Source organism: Neophocaena asiaeorientalis, unplaced genomic scaffold (assembly GCF_003031525.2).
Source record: "Neophocaena asiaeorientalis asiaeorientalis breed wild unplaced genomic scaffold, Neophocaena_asiaeorientalis_V1.1 scaffold251, whole genome shotgun sequence".
In the NCBI taxonomy this organism is placed as follows: Eukaryota; Metazoa; Chordata; class Mammalia; order Artiodactyla; family Phocoenidae; genus Neophocaena; species Neophocaena asiaeorientalis.
Window position 1 is genome coordinate 9,814,906 of NW_020173377.1, and position 18,547 is coordinate 9,833,452.

Genomic DNA, 18,547 nt, shown 5'->3' on the forward strand with positions numbered 1-18,547 from the left:
CCTCTCACTGTTGTGGCCTCTCCCATTGCGGAGCACAGGCTCGGGACGCGCAGGCTCAGCGGCCATGGCTCACGGGCCCAGCCGCTCCGCAGCATGTGGGATCTTCCCGGACAGGGGCACGAACCCGTGTCCCCTGCATCGACAGGCGGACTCTCAACCACTGCACCACCAGGGAAGCCCGGTTATGATTTTTAAAACAACATCGTAAGAGCAAAACAACAATAACTGTAATTAATATGAAGTAGTAAAAAGTGTAATTAAATGGCCATAAGTATTATACACACTGATGATGCAAGGAACCCCAGCGTGTCTTAAAATGAATATAGACAGAGCCACCTGAAAACATTACTGAATGTCGGGAACTTAAAGCACTTTCATTTCTTTGAGGCACAGACAGGGGAAGATGAAAATACATTTTAACAGCATAGCACTAGTTAAAGAAGTATTGCTCTCAATGGGGCCCTTTGAGAAAGTGGCAAACAAACTATCAAAACCAGTGAATTTATACAGTATTCTTGTTTTAGCTAAGTTATAAGCCAGATACAGAAGTTCTAACATCAGTCTAAGGGTGTGATCCATGGAGAGAGAAAAAAGATGAAAGAGGAAGAAATTAATAGCTGAAAAAAAAAATAATGGCTGAGATTCTCTAAGAACTGAATAAAGGGATGAGTTCTTAAAACGAATTATCAGGATACAATGAACAATAACATTCAGAGAGAAGATCTGAATACCATAATTAACAAGGCTGATCTAATAGTGACATATAAAAAGTATGTGCCCCATCAACAGATGAATGGGGTAAAGAAGATGTGGTACATATATACAATGGAATATTACTCAGCTATAAGAAAGAATGAAATAATGCCATTTGCAGTAACATGGATAGACCTAGAGATTATCATACTAAGTCAGTCAGACAGAGAAAGACAAATACCATATGATAATCACTTATGTGGAATCTAAGATATGGCACAAATGCACCTATCTACAAAACAGAAACAGACTCACAGACACAGAGATCGGACTTGTGGTTGCCAGGGGGAAGAGGGGGAAGGAGAGGGATGGACTGGGAGTTTGGGGTTGGTACATGCAAACAATTATATACAGAATGGATTCACAACAAGTGCCTACTGTACAGCACAGGGACCTACATCCAGTCTCCCGGGATAAGTCATAATGGAAAAGAATATATATTTTTTAATGTATTTATACATGTGTGTAACTGAGTCACTTTGCTGTACCGCAGAGACTGGCACAACACTGTAAATCAACTAAACGTCAATAAAATAAACAGAATTTAGAAATAAACATTTCTAAAATTAAATACATAAATAAATACATATTAAAAGTATGTACCCAAGAGAGACCATATAGTCTCTTCAAACACAAATAGTTTATTTATAATTACTGATCATAAATGGAACTTTCATATATTCCAAAAAACTGATATCATACAAGGCCACGTTCATTAATTATAATGCATTAAATTAGAAACCAACAATGAAATGAGACCCCAAATTCTTATACCCAGACACTGAAGTCCTTATGGCTAGAATTAGAGATAATTGATGGTTTAAAGAGGTAATGAAAACAGAAATTACGGACTCCTAAAACTAAATGATAATGAAGGCACTGCATTTCAAAACCTGATAGGATATATACTCAGAGAAAACAACGTAGAGCCTAAGCCTCATTTATTGGAGAAAAATTTTTAAATAAGCTTTCAACTTGAGAAGCCAGAAAAAGAACCAGATGAATCCACAAAAAGTACAAGGAATTAAAAGAAAAGCAAACAGTAATGAAATGGGGGCAAGGAGGAGATAGACTTCATTGCTTAAATTTTACTAACAAGAGACACAACTTTGGAAATTGGTGAAAAAAAGAAGGTATAATTTATCATTGGGAAGAAAAAAATATCTACCATTTATCTGTAGTTCTCAAATGTTTTAAAAATTGTTAATTTACATAGGTGTGATAAAACCTTATCTTTTAGAGTTTTATGCTAAATTATTAATGAATAAAATCCCGGGGGTTTGCTTCAAAATACATGGGGAGGAAATTGACATGAAACAACACCAGCTATGAGCTGATGATTGTTTCAGTTTAGTGATGGTGCAGTGAGGGTTACTATGCCCTGTATACATTTGATATTTTCTTTGATAAAAGGTTAAAAACAAGAAGTATATTAAAGGAAATGAAATAAACATTTAAAACTATTTATAACTCTATACCAATAAATTTTTAAGCCTATCTAATCATAGTAAATGCTATTTAGTGAACACAATGTACCAGTCAGTCTCTGTTCTGAGCCATTGACATGTATCAGCTCAAATATAAGCTCTAGTCTCCCAAACTATGAGACCTTGGCCAGTTGCTTCCCCTGGATGTGCCTTGTTTCTTCAACCTCAAAATGGGGATACTAATAGTACCTGTAGTACTGGGTTATTCTGACAATTAAGTTAACACATGTAAAGTACTTATAAGAGAGCCTGGCACAGAGTTTTCAACCCGTTAAGGCCCACTAAGTTTTGACCAGTCTACATTTGAACAACAGCACACAGAGAGAACATTTAATGTAACCTTGATTAAGAAGACAAACAAAACAAAAAACAAAAAACAAAAAACAAAAAAAAAAAAAAAAAGACAAACAAGGCTAGCGTCAGAATGGAACAGTATAAGCCAATGTTACTTACTTGAATATGGGTACAAAGGTCTAAAAAAAGTACTGTCAGAAACCCAGTGTGTCTAAGAAAAGTACTGTCAAAAACCCAGTGTGTTATAGTAAAAGAATTATATACGTCATGAAAAAGATTTATCTTAGGAATATAGAGCTGCTTAAATGGTACCAAAAATTGCTCTCAGTGAATTCAGAACATTATTAAAGGAATTTTTTAAAATCAATAGATATTCAGAAACATACAATAAAATAACAGCCATTCATAATCCCCCTCCCCAAAAGAAAACACTCTTAGCAAACGAAAAGTCAAAAGCATTCTCTTTAACTTGATAAAGGTTACTTCCCAGAAGCCTATAGCAAATATTTTTATTTAATATTAAAAAATTAGAAGCTTTACCATTAAAGAACACAATAAGACACCTCTTCACAATGTCAGAATACAAAACTATTGTATCCTAGCCAACACAGTAAAAGCAAAAGATGTAAGAAGTATAAAAGAAAGGGACAAGTGGCATTGCTAGCAGATAAAGATGTATCCAACTTCCTAGAGAATGCACAGATTATTAGAACTTAAAAAGAGTTCTGCATGGCTGGATACAAGTTCACCACGTGAAAATCAGTAACTTTCCTATATATCAACTGAAACCAAATTACTGTCGCAAAAAGAGGCCATTCTTCGGAGTAACAGAAACTACCTAGGATTTACCCTAAAATGAAATTGGCAAAAGACTACGTAGAAAACCGTAAAATCTAACTGAAAACTATAAAAGACCTGAATAAATGGAGAAAAGACATCGTGTTCATGAACAGAACAACTCAGAGATGTTAATTTCCTCAGCTTTATCTGTATATTCTGTGCAGCCTAACCAAAATCCCAACAAAACTTTCTGTGTTCCTTGACAGCCCAGTATCAATCAACATGAAACAAGATGGGATGCGGTAGAAGCGTAGAGGCACATGGAAACGAGTGTACAAGTGAAACATGAAAATATGTATGTTTGAAGCACTAAAAGTGAAACAATAAATACAGAGGCAGTCAAGACTATTGTGCAAACTTGCTTTATCAGGTATCAAGAGTTACTAAAAACCTATGGGAATTTAAACGAATGTGGGGAAATACAGTATAAAAAAAACAGACAAGCAGATTAAAGGGCCCAAATAGAGAGTTCAGAAATAGGCCTGCATATGTGAGAATTTAGACGATTAAAAAGGCAGCTCAAATCAATGAGGAAACATGAGACAATTCAATAAAAAATGCTGGCACAGAGGGAGCAAAGACTGCTGCCATGTCCTGCATGTCCTGCCCGCTGCAGTCTGCTGCATACAGTGGCGTGTCGCTCCAGGACCTTGCTTCAGACATGTAAGCTCCCCCCATCCATTAAACCATCGGTGTCTCTGTTGCTGACTCGGGCTCTTTCTTTGATCTTGAGGCCGGGCAAGTACAGGGCCTGCAGGCCTGTAGCGTGCAGCCCAAAACCGTACACTCAGGTAATCTGTCAGTGTAGCAGGCGTCAAGCCCATACGTGGAAAGTGAAAGAAAGAGTATGTGTGAGATGGAAAAGATTCAGAAAAGGCTGAACATGTTTATGGAGCATAGAAGACTAGATATCTAGGTATAGTTGGATTGCCAGATATATTAGGAGGTTACTGAGTTTTGTGATTCTGTATTTAGATGAGGATCAGTATTCTAATCATGTGCTTCATCTGAAGCAGCCACTGAATAGGGAACAATTTTGAGTCCCTGGGATTGGTGTCTCGATCAGGAGATACAGTAAGAGGTCAGCCAGACTTAGGAATCATTTGTCTTAATAAATATAGGTTTAAATAAGTAAATGGGGATGAAATTAGGCTAGGCAGTAGGAATGAGGAATGTTAGGGGCTGATGGTTGGAAAGTGGGGAATGGAATACTGGATTCCCATGTGGTAGGAGAGCTTGTACATGGGGAGTGATCCTGTGAATGAGCTGGAAGTAGACAATGTTGTGGTTTCTGGATGTGGTCTCTGATAATTGATTTTATAGGTCACATTCATGGTGAAAGCTAAGTGTGGTTTGTATCCCTAAAGATGACCATTTTTGTAAATGTTAGGTTGGAAAACAAAGCAAAATTTGCACTATAGTTGTGGCATTGTCTAACCATGGAATTTTGTGCTATTATTCCTTCTGAAACTCTAAATAAACCAAATCAGCACATTTTAAAATGGGTATTAATAAAGCAAATAAATACATGTTTAAAAAATGCTGGCACAAGTGGTTATCCATTGGAAAAATAACTAAATTCAGACCCCTACCTTACATCAAAACAAGAATAAGATTCCAATGAATTAGACAATTACATGTAAAAAAAAAAAGTAGAAAAATATAGGAGAATATTTTTGAAATACTAGGGTAAAGAAAGCATTAACAAGATTCCAAAAAAGCTAAAGATTGATAAATTTGATTATATCTAAACTACATTTCAGCATTAACAGAAACAACCACAAACAATGCTAAGAGAAAGTAGAGACTGAAAAAACTACTTGCAACACGTACTGCAGATGATATAAAAGAGACATACCCAATAGAAAAATGGCCAAAGTATATTAATAGGCAGTTTCAGAAGAGGAAATACAGATGGGTCAGTAAACATAGAAAGATATTCAACTCCCCTGGCAACCAAGGAAATGCAAATTAAACCAACAGCAAGATTCAAGTTTTCACACATCAGACTGGCAAAAGCCAAACTTTAAAATGATGAGGAGAAACTAGTATTCTCTGGCTGGGAGGAGTATGGACAGGTAACAACACGTGGGAGAGAAATACCGCAGTGTCTTTAAAACTAAACGGGCATACCTGTGACCTAGCTCTTCTCCTCACGGTAAGGTGCTACTCTGTACTACTCTGCTATGTGCACAAGGCACAAACGAGCTAAATGTCCATCCATGGGGAAGTGAGGACATCCGGTATGCATGCAGCAGACGAAATAATGAGCCGGATCGACATGTACTGATACCCTTAAATCTAGGAAGGCTGTACCTAAGTGCATAACAGTTTTTCCCTTAGACAGATTACCTCTGAAATTGGGGTGGTGGTTAGGGAGATGTTGGCTTTATTTGCATTACAGAAGTAAAAACATGTGTACTGTTTTAATTTCGTGTAAGAATTTAGAAACAATATTTAATAGTTATTAACAGAACAGTGGACACAGGGCATCTAAATTCTAGTCTCATTTCTGCCACCAACCAGCAACACCTCCTTGAACAATTCATTTAATCCATCTGTTTTCTCATCATTAATATGGAAACTATGTGCCACACAGGTTCCTGTAAAAACTGAAGATGCCAACCTGGCCTGATGAAAAAGCCTGCTACCCTTCTAAGCCTTTTTTGGGCCTGTGTGTGAAGCAAAGAGAACCATATTTTTCCAAGAATTTTATAGAAGGTGCTCATACTTGGAAACTTCCCCTTCAGTGCCAAAACTAATTACTAAATATGAAACTCATTTTGGAAATTCTCTGACTGCATTTTGAGCCACATATTTCCATTTTTATTCATATTCTGGAAGTTCAATTTAGCCCTTCGGGATTGTTAAAAAAATGTTTTCCAGAGCCTTTCACCACTTTGTACTTGTCTCATAGCCTCTAGTTAAAATTCTCGTATTATTTTTCCTACTATATCACCCAGCTTGTCCCCGACATCAGATCTTCTTACAGCCCTCCCAAGTCTAATTTTGAACTTCTAACTTCATACTAGACATCAAGCTAAACATCTGGCAAGCCTGTCTTGAGAGATGTCACATTCAGAAACAAATGTCACCTTTATGCTAACCTCTAAATCTCTGCCCTCGTCCAGCATTTCACTCATTTTTGTGTTCTAGAGTAGATATCAATACAGTCTACCTAGCTTCTACGGAAATAGGTGATGGTAATTTTGTTCCAATATATTCTGTCCTTTAGTGAATCTGAAATAGCTTTTTTTTTGCCTCCCCAAGGTACGGTGCAGTTTCCGCAGGAATGCTGTGTGCCCTCACCACCCTGTCCCAGCAACTGGAGAATGAAAATGCTGTGGATGTGTTCCAGGTTGCAAAAATGATCAATCTGATGAGGCCTGGAGTATTCACAGACATTGTAAGTACTTTGCTCATTTGTGAAACTTGTACATCATTTGAAACTCAGCCTCACCCTTTAGAACAGTGGTTCTGATTGGGGGTGACTTTGCCCCCCAGGGAATGTTGGGCAATGTCTGGAGACCTTTTTTGGTTGTCACAACCAGAGACGGGGTTAAGTGAGTAGAGCCCAGGGAGGCTGCTAAACATCCTGCAACGCCTAAGACAGCCCTCCACAATAAAGAGTTAGCTGGCCCACATGTCCAAAGGGCTGAGGTTGAGAAACTCTGCTTTCTAGAATATAGTATCCTCTGATTATAAAATATGGATATCCTATTATCTTAGTGGACTTTCAACACCGAGAATTCATTCCAAGGTAACAGGGATCAAAAGGACATGAAGAAGGTGTAGGTCTTGATTATAAAGGATTCAAGAGATTATTTTTTAAGTGTCTGAACTAGCAGAGACATAATTCCTGTTTCTCTAGTATAGTTTTCACATTTACATTTTTAGTCAGTATTTCCACCTGAGATGAAATAAATGATTGAGCTGCTCTTTGGCTCAAAAAACTGTCTCCCTCTTGTTTTCCAGGAACAATACCAGTTTGTCTACAAAGCAATGCTCAGCTTGGTCAGCACTAAAGAAAACGGAAATGGTCCCATGACAGTGGACAAAAATGGTGCTGTTCTCATGGCAGATGAATCGGACCCTGCCGAGAGCATGGAATCTCTAGTGTGAGCAGAATCCTGAAAGGGCGCTTAATTTGTAAAACTTCTGAAGACTGAGAACTTTTTTGAGGCCTTTTTCTGCCAGACTCTACGTTATACAATAACCCGGTTACTTTTTTACACTGATAAAAAGTTTTGATATTTATTTTTTGCCATTTTATGTCTTAATGGTATCCTACTGAGCATTTGCACCTCTGTTCATTTCACACAGTGAAACGCGGTTTTACCTAGTTTGCACTATCTGATCAGTGTTACTGCCTATAATCTAATACTAAAGCAAACCCCGATGTGACATTCCGTGACAGCACACATGCTACTTTTTAATTCAGTACAGTGAAGGTCTTTGTTATGACAGTGAATCTTGGTTTTTTTAATCATTACTATTATTGTTGCTAAAGCAGTTGCATTCTACTAGCAGGCAATGCTGTACTTTTCCTCAGTTCTCCTCTTCTATTTTTTCAAGGCACCGTTCGATACTGTATGCCTTCTGCAGTTTAACGGAGTGGATGAGCACTGTTTTCTTTTAAAGAATAGCAGGTGTGGGGAAGCTACTCTGAAGGTCTATCAAACCTCATGGCCTTGAAACAGTTTCATTTATGATGGTGAAGATAGACAGCCATTAAGAAATTAGAAGGTTTGAGTTGTTTCATGTGAACATCACTTATTAGTTACAAAGTTATATTCGTAGCTTAAAAAGAATGCCCAATTGTGTCAAAATAAAAGATATCTCAGTATTACAGTTTTCACAGTAGCTATGTGGACGGTGTGTGTTGTTTCCATTTTGACTCTCTGAAATAGCTACACCCCAAAATCAGGGCCATCTTTTACCAAAGAGAGATGGCAATATTTTATATAACTCCAGTTATGAATCCCTTTAGTGAATCTCCATTAATGCTTCATGGTTTATAAAAGCATACCTCATGGCAGGTGGAATAGTGAAAATCTTTGCAGGTGTGTAATTTTGAAACTAGTCCTCTAAAATATTCCTATTACTCCTATAGCAATCTAATAAAAACTACCTATATAGCTAACATTCTTACATTTCTTTTCTTTCCTTTTTTTGCCAAATGTTTCATGATAAATCTCAGAATTACATGCATTCTTCTACTTAGGATTAAACTGAAAATACTGTATTAGCAAAAGTCTTTGGGGCTATCTAGATTCCCACACATGGATAAACCTGATTTGGAGAGAGAAAATTAGAATCTTGAGTGAAAGGTGATAGTGACATTTTCAAACAGTTTTTTAAAATAGGAGGCAGCTTTGTATGCTTTTGTGTAGTTTAGCCTCAAGAACAGATAAAAAGAGACTGCTCATCGTGACACAGAGCCCAAGGAAGTAATTTCTTGGAGCCATATTCACCCTGCTGTACATCATGGGAAAATTAGGAGCATTAATAAGAAATTTCAGTTCCGTTATTTAGAAAAATAGGCTACTTACTGAGATCTGTTTCTTCGACTGCACATTTGCTCTTGAGGGATGGCTTCTGTCAGAAGTGAAACCATCACCAGAACTGGGCCTATTAAGAAGAAAAGGGTTTTGGTTATTTTTTATGTCAATAAACTTCAACCAAAAGTCCATACTGGCTATTATCATACCATCTGGATAGGCATTAAAACATTCATGATAATCAGCCTTGAGATTCTGTTTATCTTGAGTTGGGTTTCTATGAAGTTTGTCAGAGTGGACCTGAAGGAGCAAAGCTACTAAGGAGAGAGAGGCTACAGGACTAGCCCAGGATTTCTAACACATAGGTCAGGTCAACGGAGTTTTCGTGAACTACATAACTTGCCAGGGTTCATCTCGTCTTTTCATCACATAGATTCAGCCACACCAAACAGTCCACCGTTCACGAACTGTGTGGGCTAGGTTGAGAAAAGATGTACAAGTGAGCCGCATTTGCTAAGCTGCATGTGCTAGAGGACACAGACACCTTTACCGCCTCTCTGCTCCCATCAGAGGTGACACAAGGAAGCTCTGCCTAACACTTAAGAAAAAAAGCTTTAACACAGGAACACTACAGTTGCCGGCTGGCTGAGGGAAATCAGTAAGGGAAAGGTTTCACATCGTGGCAAGAGCTGGATCATTTTACTCAAGTAGGTTCCTCTAGTTGTATAGAGTATTGATATGAGCTAATTCTTCTCAGTAGATGGTACAGTGGACTTGACTTTCAGAAGTAACATTCAAGTTGGGGTTCATGGTCCTGCTGTCATTTTTTCTTAACAAAAGTAAACACTGGTTACAAGACACATGGCAAGTATTCCCTTCTGTGCTATTACAGAGGGCTCAATTCATGGAATGCATACCCTCCAATTCTGTGACCATCTCTTCCAGGGGTATCAGAATCATGATAAAAGAGAGAGAGCTAGTAAATACAATAGAAACATTACAAGGATGGCTTAGAAGTTCTCTGTGAGCAATTGTATGTCTGTAGCGGTCTTGAACCAAAGTCTACAAATCCCGACACACTGAACTATGAGCAAATGCTATTTGCCCATCTTGCCAAAGTGGTCCAAACACACTTCACTGAGGATAGTTATATTCAGCCGCTCCTCACTTTGACCATGGAGTGTATCCTCACTATTATTCTTCATCTGTTATTGGCAAATATATGCTTGCATCTTTCCAGAGGCAAAGATGGTGTTCTCTTTGAGACATAAGCACATTGCTTAACTACATAGCAAGGTTATTACCACTTGCACTCAGGAGGAAAGGAAATAGCTATTGCAAATTAATCTGTGCTATGTTATAAAAGTAAGCTTTGGGGAGTGTATGAATTTAGCTCTAGGTAAGCAGAATGCACACATCATTCAAAACTGAATTGCAAAGATCAGAACAAGTGGCCATGCTGGACATCAGAAAAAACACACCTTATTGCCATCAAGAGAACTCGTTCCTTCATCTAAAAGCCACAATATCATCTTTCATATTTAAAAAGAAAGTTTCCTTCTGAAATTCAAGATGATTAAAATTAGGTGGATTGGTTTTCCTAATGTTTATGTCTTGGTGCTTTTAGAGTCTATCTCGAGTTGAAAAGTCCAGCAAGGTCAGAGAGGGTTATGGCATTTAAGGTCTGGCTGTTGCAGTTTTTAGCCCAGAGTGACATACTGAAATCAGCAAATAACCTTAATTACTTTATAATGACACAGCACAACTGCCTTGGTGTGAATTTTTTCTTAAATGCATATACACTGTATTTAAAAAATAAAATATAGATACCAATTTACCAAAGATACATACTACTAATTCTAAGCAAAAAATTTAAAAAAGAAACCCAAACTCATCATAATTTAAGAGATAATAATCAAAATGTAGTTTGTCTTAAGAATTTAGCAGTTATACTGGAAAATGCATTTTCAACTGCTATGTCCTAAAGTTTATGTTCAAATGGTGCCAGTGAATTTTTATATGAAGGGAAAATGCCTGCCTTTTTTTTTTTTTTTCCAACAGCTGTAATTTCACTTACCCCTTTGCGCTTGCCCTTAGTTGCCACTTAACATACAATATTGGCTTTACTTATCTCTAGAAAGAAGGCATGCTACAAATAGGAAGGAATTGTAATAATGATATTTGGCCTCTACTTTGTCTTAGCTGTGAAACTGTTTTTAGTATTTTTGTTAAATATTTGCAAAGGGAAGCATTTTCTACAGAGGATAATTAATTTCAAGAAAAATATCTTGAGTTTTAAGAAATAAACATCTCCAGAAAAGGAGACAGCCGATTTTATAAAATGTCGCAACTCTCCAACATTTGGGGTAGTGACTCCTTTTTTGTTAGGACATTTGAAACTAGAAAGCAGCCATTGTTTCTAAAAAAAAAAAAAAATTCAGCCTTCATGTTGATTCATGTCTCTTTCACTTCATTTTGAAATAGCTAAAATCATTAAAACTGTAAATATTTTGTTGCTTGGATAAGCATCTTCTGAGAACTTTGTATCTATGGTATATAATCATAGAATTTTATATTTTCATATAAAGCTAATTTTTTTCTAGTTTCAACTCTGTCATAGTTTTTTTGTTTTTTTTTTTTTCCTTTGTGGTGGATAATGTGAATTCAACTTTCTGTGTATTGAAGTGGCAAGAACCATCTCTGCATTCCAAAAGAATCCAACATGTGTTATTTCTTTGAGGAAGTGATTGTGAAAGTTGGGTTTTCTTTTTTAATTTCATTGACCATTTGTGCAATAGGAATTAGACATAATTAGTCACTGAATACAGTCGTTGCATTGACCCATTTGGAAAAAGTGGTTTTTTTGGTTTTTTGGTTTTTTAATTTGTTCGGGGGGTTTTGTAACCTGAAATTTTTCCCTTTTTTCTTCTGTTTAAAACTATATCAAATCATTCTATTATAGTGTTATTTAATATGTAAATTGTATTGCTATACATAAAATAAAGTATGGTTTTTGATGTATTCATTAGTGCTGAGCATTTCTATGAAAATATCTACATCCAATAAAATCAGATTACTCATTTCTCTTAATAGATCACATTTATACCCACAGACCCTTGGTCTTCGTTTTCATGGCAGTAAAATGATTATTAGGAGCCATTTTACATAGGCAGAAAACCAGAAGTGTCTTTTCTGAGTTCCTCCTGCTTTAGAGTAAACAGTGACAACACTGTAACTGCATGTTGAGTCAAACTTTATTCGCTTTATGAGTCTGCTGCTAAGTTATAAGCAGAATTATTATTTTCTCCAGTGTATCAACTAGATTTGTAGCAAGTTCTCCCTCTTAATTTTTACTGTGTAGGATGAAGGATATCTCTTGGCAAGACTTTGGGAGGATCTATGAAATACATATATAGGATTGCTACGATTGCTTCTACTTATGAGGAATTTTGCCATTTCCAAACAGGAGTCCCAAACTTGGCAGCTTGGGTCCACCCTTATCTCTGAACTTCTAGAGGCCCCACATCAGGAATTCAACTCTCATTATCAGGGCTCCAATTTTTCTTTCCACAAAGATAAAGAACTGATAGTTCATTCTCCATAACTAACTGGGAATTTAAGAAACAGTGTATTAACCTTTTCCAGTGGTATCTAGAAGAAAGACCAACTCACCACAAAAGAATGAATCTCTCTAATTACATAACCCTAGTCTTCCTCACATTACACCCATGGGGACTCAATACGCTGTATCACAGAGTACACAAGAGATCACAAATTGTTGACCTGTAGATCATATTCACTCTACAGATACATTTAGGCCATAATTTTAAAAAGTCTTCTTAGTTGCCAACATGTAAAAAAACAAAAAACTTTTTCGTTAAGATTCAGATTTCAAGCTTTTTTCAAAATTTTTGGTGGTGTTACAACACCAGGCTCCTGTTCTCACATGGGCACAACAAGTTGGAGAGGAGTAGCTGTTGCCCCTTTTAGGTGATGCATGTACTCTCCAATTCACCAGAGTCTACATCTGTCCCATTACATTATGTCTGCCCATCGTCAGTCTAACTTGCCTGGATCCTACGAGCAGTTGCATACAAATTTTAAGACTGTCTACCATCTCAGGCTGCTAAACCATCAACAAAAAGCAGCAGTAAAAGTACTTATACTCGTCTTCCATCATTAAAATACTAGGAAGCCAGCAGAGGGTAAAGGGGGGTTCTAAGAAACAGGACTTAATGACTGTTCAAAATAATTAACAAGCCAGTTCTCTACTCCATGGCTTTTACTGTCCAGGAGATAACTCTAGACAAGGAAACCCCATTTCTGCTACCACCAATGGGGCAAAGAAACAAGGGTGCAAAAGCCACTGGTCCAAAACCCCATTTTCCAACAGTTAATTTAGACTTTTGAGAACATTAAGATTTAGAAACAAGTCACTACTAACCATGCCTGGATTCAGAGACAGGATTAAGAACACTGGTTTTATATTTCTGCCTGCGTTGGTGAAACAGCATAAAGGAACTAGAAAACGATAGGAACTAGAAGTTGGGAACCAACAAGGTAAAACTGGCTTTTGTGATCATGAAGTTTGGCAGCGAAGATAGACCCGCAGTTTATGTGAATCTAACAATTATATTATGTTGCTCAAAAATTGAAAAATAAGAAGTTAACTTTATGTGATTTGTGGTCATTTGAAATCATTTGAGTTTTATAGATACTGGCCTATTATCACCAACTTAGAAAAACTTGACTCAAGGCACCACTATCATCTCATTTTGGTGCTTCACTCTGACCATAAAACTTCTTGAAAGAGTTGTCTATACTCACAAGATCCATTTCTGTCTTCCATTCTCTCCACCTGTTTAACCTGGGGTTCCATCATCATCATCCCACAGCTCTTATCAAGTTCTCCAAATACCTTGTTCTTTAACCTCAGCTCCACTAATTTGTCAGCAATTGACCACACCCCTTTCTTCTTTCAGGAGTCAACAAATATTTACATAGCAACCACTAGGTACCAGGAAGTGTTCTAGGTGCTAGGGATAAGTAAAGTCGTTCACAAAATAAAGTCCTTGACCTCATGGAACTTACAGTTGATAGACAACAAATACATAAGCAATATTTAATACAATGTCAGGTAAAAGGGCAAAGAAGAAAACGAAATCGGAGAGGGGGACAGAGAGTAACGGGAGGATGATAGATAAAGTGGTCAAGCCTATCTACTGAGCAAAAATACAAAGTTTAAACATTGAAACATCTCTTTTTCCCTATGATGTTCCTTTTAATGTTTCTCTTACCTCATTGGTAAAGAAGGTTCTGAGAACTACCTGGGGTCTGAGAAATGTGGCTCCTTTAGGTACTTTTGGAGAGTGAAAATTACTCAGGGTTTAAAGGTAGGATTTTTTTCTCCTTCCTCATTATCTGTTATTTTTCAAGTCTCCATTGTTGGATTCACTTCATATTTTCAGCCTCTAAATGTTGGCCTACCCCAGGCTTCTGTTAAAGTAGCCCCTTTTTGCCATTTATAGCCCGGCTCCCAAATAATTCCATCCAATCCACGGAATTAAATGCTTCCTATATGCCAATAACTACCAAGGTATATCTCTAATCCCAGCCAATACCCATGACTCCAGATTAATATCCAACTGATTATTTAACATCTTCATTTGTACATCTAATAATGATCCTAAATTTAACATGACAAAAGCACAACTCTGATTTCCCCCTAAACTGCTCCTTCCCCACTGTTCTACCATCTAAGCGTCAAATAGCAGTAGCATCTACTCAGGTAATCATGCTAAAAACTAGTTATCGGGATCTCTATATTTCCTGCCATTTAGTAAGAAACAATCCAATTCTAAACATAGAAAAAATAGCTGGACAGACACTTCATTAAAGAAGATACACAGATGGCAAGTGAACACATAAAAAGATGCTTCATATTATTAGTCATCAAGTAAATATAAAATAAAACCACAATGTAATACACTTACTAGATTCACTGAACTTGAAGAAAGGTTAATAGATGTGACCTAAAATGAAATGCAAACAGAAAAAGAGCGAACAAAAACACCACAGAGAATCCAAGTACTGTGGGCAATACCAAACAATATAAATACATATAATTGAAATTCCAAAAGGAGAAGGGAGGAAGAGGCCGGAAAAATATTTTAGGAAATAATGGACTAGATTTTCCAATATTCATGACACCAAATAACAGATTCAAATGGCTTAGAGAACACCAAGCAGGATGAATTAAATTTAAAAAAAATCACACCTAGGCATATCATATTCAAATTGCTGAAAACCAAAGTTAAAGAACAACAACAACACACACATTACTTAAAAGGAAGGAAGGAAAGAATTACAGCAGAATTCATGTTAGAAACCATGCAAATCATAAGACAAGAGAGTGACAAATGTGAAGTGTTGAGGAAAAAAAAACCTGTCAACCCAGAATTCTATATCCAGTAAATAAGTTACTCTTCCAAAATGATTTAAGTGAAGGGGTAAAACATATTTTCTATTTAGAGCCACACTCTTACAAGCTATTTTTATTTTCTAAATATAAGTCAATACTTGGTAGAGGCAGTTTTTTCCTGGTGATGTTCCATAAATCTGATTTAATGAGAGCGTAATTTGGAGTTGTTAATGTATTTTGTTTAGGGAAAAGTTTAGAAGATTAGTACAATCCCTATGTAAAATTACTGAGTGAAAACTGAGCTAAAGTTAGCAGAGGGAATGCTATTACATTATCATACTTTTCTTTTGCCATTAAGATAAGATTAAGTGGCTTTGTTGAAGAGTCCAGCAGACCACAGAAAACTACATTCAGATTCACATCCACATTATGCAGCAAGAGAAATAAAAATCAAAAAGGCAAGATTAAATTTATTATTAGAGAATAACCAGTGTGTCTTCAAAAACACACTTTGGCTGAGCGTCCAAAGAAATCAAAGTATATTGTTGACTTTGCATCATTCAGGCTATGTGCAAGCCACATGAGCAAAAAGGACAAAAGAGCATATGTTTATTCGAAGAATATTTTTAGAGATGCAAGTATATAGCTCTGTTAATAAATCTCCCTTAAAACACAACCAAGTTAACCTTGTCTATCCTCGGAACATTCAAAAGTTCTTTCTAAATCACATCAAATGTCAACTCTTGACTTTAAAGATGTCATCATTCCTCCCTTTAGTACTACCTTTAACCGACCTTATATTTCTTCTTCTCTTCAACTCGCACCTTTGTTCTATCCATGTCCAATCTATTCACTCACTGACCCACAGACTATTTCATTCTTACACTTAGACATTTATCCCTGTCACTCCTCTTACTTCACTCCTACCCAATGCTCAGATGATGACTTTCTCCTGGAAACTGTTTCTGACTGGTTAACCTATAACTTTTAATAGAAAGCTGAACCACTTTGTTCATGTACTCTTGCTATGACAACTTATCCTAAATCTGTTCTTTATCTTGTTAAGCAGGAGTTGTTCCTGAAAAGTTAAAGGTGGGGAGGGGAGGGTATGTGAAGAATGAGGCCATGAGATATGTGTTACCCTATAAGGAGAAACCAGCATCAAAAGATAAAATAGCCACGTGGTGTCCTTTAACATTATAAGCTGACAGGTAAAATATACAAAAATATATACAGACCTAAAGAGCTAAATAATAATACATGACAGTTTATCATTAGGTCCCAAATAAATTAGTATGATTAGCATAAATAAGTGACACAGGAGTTCACAGCAAAAGTTCAAGAAGGAAAGATACTTCAGTTGAACCTTGAAAGATAGGTAGATTTTAAGCGGCAAAATAGGTAATGAGGATATTCTGTTCATGTAAATGTTGGGAAAATTCCTGCATAAACAAAATTTTCATCTTAAAAAATGAGAAGAACTTGGAAAAGGAAGATGAGGTCTGTACCGTGGAAGACCTTAAATATGAAGCTAAGGAGTTTGGACTTTGTCAGAAGGTGAGAGCCCTTTACAACGTAGGTACATCAGTAATGTTACTGCCACCTCGGAAAATGAATGGAGGCACAGACTGAGAAGACAGAAGAAATGTTTAACAAAGAGCCAGAAGGTTTAAAGAACAAACAAACAGAAATTAACAATACAATAACTAAGATGAAAAATACACTAGAAGGAAACAATAGCAGAATAAAAGAGGCAGAAAAATGAATAAGAGAGCTGGAAGACAGAGTGGTGGAAATCACTGCTGCAGAAGAGAATAAAGAATGAAAAGGAAATGAGGACAGTCTCAGAGACATCTGGGGGCAACATTAAATGCACCAACATTCACATTATAGGGGTCCCAGAAGAAGAAGAGAGACAGAAAGGGCCTGAGAAAATATTTGAAGAGTATATAGCTGAAAACTTCCCTAACATGAGAAAAGAAACACTCACTCAAGTCCAGGAAACGCAGAGAGTCTCATACAAGATAAACCAAGGAGGAACATGCCGAGACACAGATTAATCAAACTGACAAAAATTACAGACGAAGAAAAAATATTAAAAACAAGGGAAAAGCAACAAATAGCATACAAGGGAATCCCCATAAGGTTATCAGCAGATTTTTCAGCAGAAACTCTGCAAGCTAGAAGGGTGTGGCATGATATATTTAAAGTGATGAAAAGGAAAAACCTACAACCAAGAATACTCTACCCAGCAAGGCTCTTGTTGAGATTTGATGGAAAAATCAAAAGCCTCACAATCAAAAGCTAAGAAAATTCAGCACCACCAAACCATCTTTACAACAAATCCTAAAAGAACTTCTCTAGGGGAAAAGAAAAGGCCACAACTAGAAACAAGAAAATTACAAATGGGAAAGCTCACTGTTAAAGGCAAACATAAAGTAAAGGTGGGAAATCATCCACACACAAATATGATATCAAAACTAGAAATTGCGAGAAAAGGAGAGTACAAATGGAGGATGTTGGAAACACACTGGAAATCAAGAGACCGGCAACTTAAAACAACCTTGCATATATATATAGACTGCTATATCAAAACTTCATGGGAACTGCAAACCAAAAATCTACAATAGATATACACACAAAAAAAGAAAAAAAAAACAATCCAAACACAATACTAAAGATAGTCATCAAATCACAAGGGAAGAGAACAAAAGAGGAAGAGGAGAAAAAAGACCTACAAAAACAAATCCAAAACAGTTAACAAAATGGCAATAAGAAGATACATATTGATAATTACCTCAAATGTAAATGGATTAAATGCTCCAACCAAAAGACACAAACTGGATGAATGGATACAAAAACAAGACCCATGTATATGCTGTCTACAAGAGACCCACTTCAGATCTAGGGACACACACAGACTAAAGTGAGGGGAGATCAAAAGAAACTGAAACTGAAAATCAAAAGAAAGCTGGAGTAGCAATACTCATATCAGACAAAATAGAATTTAAAATAAAGACTGTTACAAAAGACAAAGACAGATATTACATAATGTTTAATGGAAACAATCCAAGAAGAAGATATAACAGTTATAAATGTATATGCACTCAACATAGGAGCACCTCAATATAAAAGGCAAATGCTAACAGCCATAATAGGAGAAATCAACAATAACACAATAATAGTGGGGGACCTTAACACCCCACATTCATCAATAGACAGATCATCCAGTCAGAAAATCCATAAGGAAA

General features: G+C 36.6%; 1 protein-coding gene across 3 annotated transcripts in view; it reads left to right on the top strand.

The window, feature by feature from the left end:
* Positions 1–11,896, top strand: part of PTPRG (protein tyrosine phosphatase receptor type G) — a 717,425-nt gene extending 705,529 nt beyond the window's left edge. For all 3 annotated transcript variants that reach the window (XM_024746428.1, XM_024746430.1, XM_024746429.1), the window contains 2 exons: positions 6,645–6,780; positions 7,350–11,896. In XM_024746428.1, coding sequence (XP_024602196.1) covers positions 6,645–6,780; positions 7,350–7,496 — 283 coding nt within the window. In that variant the 3' untranslated portion in view covers positions 7,497–11,896. The remainder of the gene's footprint in view (positions 1–6,644; positions 6,781–7,349) is intronic.
* The last annotated feature ends 6,651 nt before the right edge of the window (positions 11,897–18,547 follow it).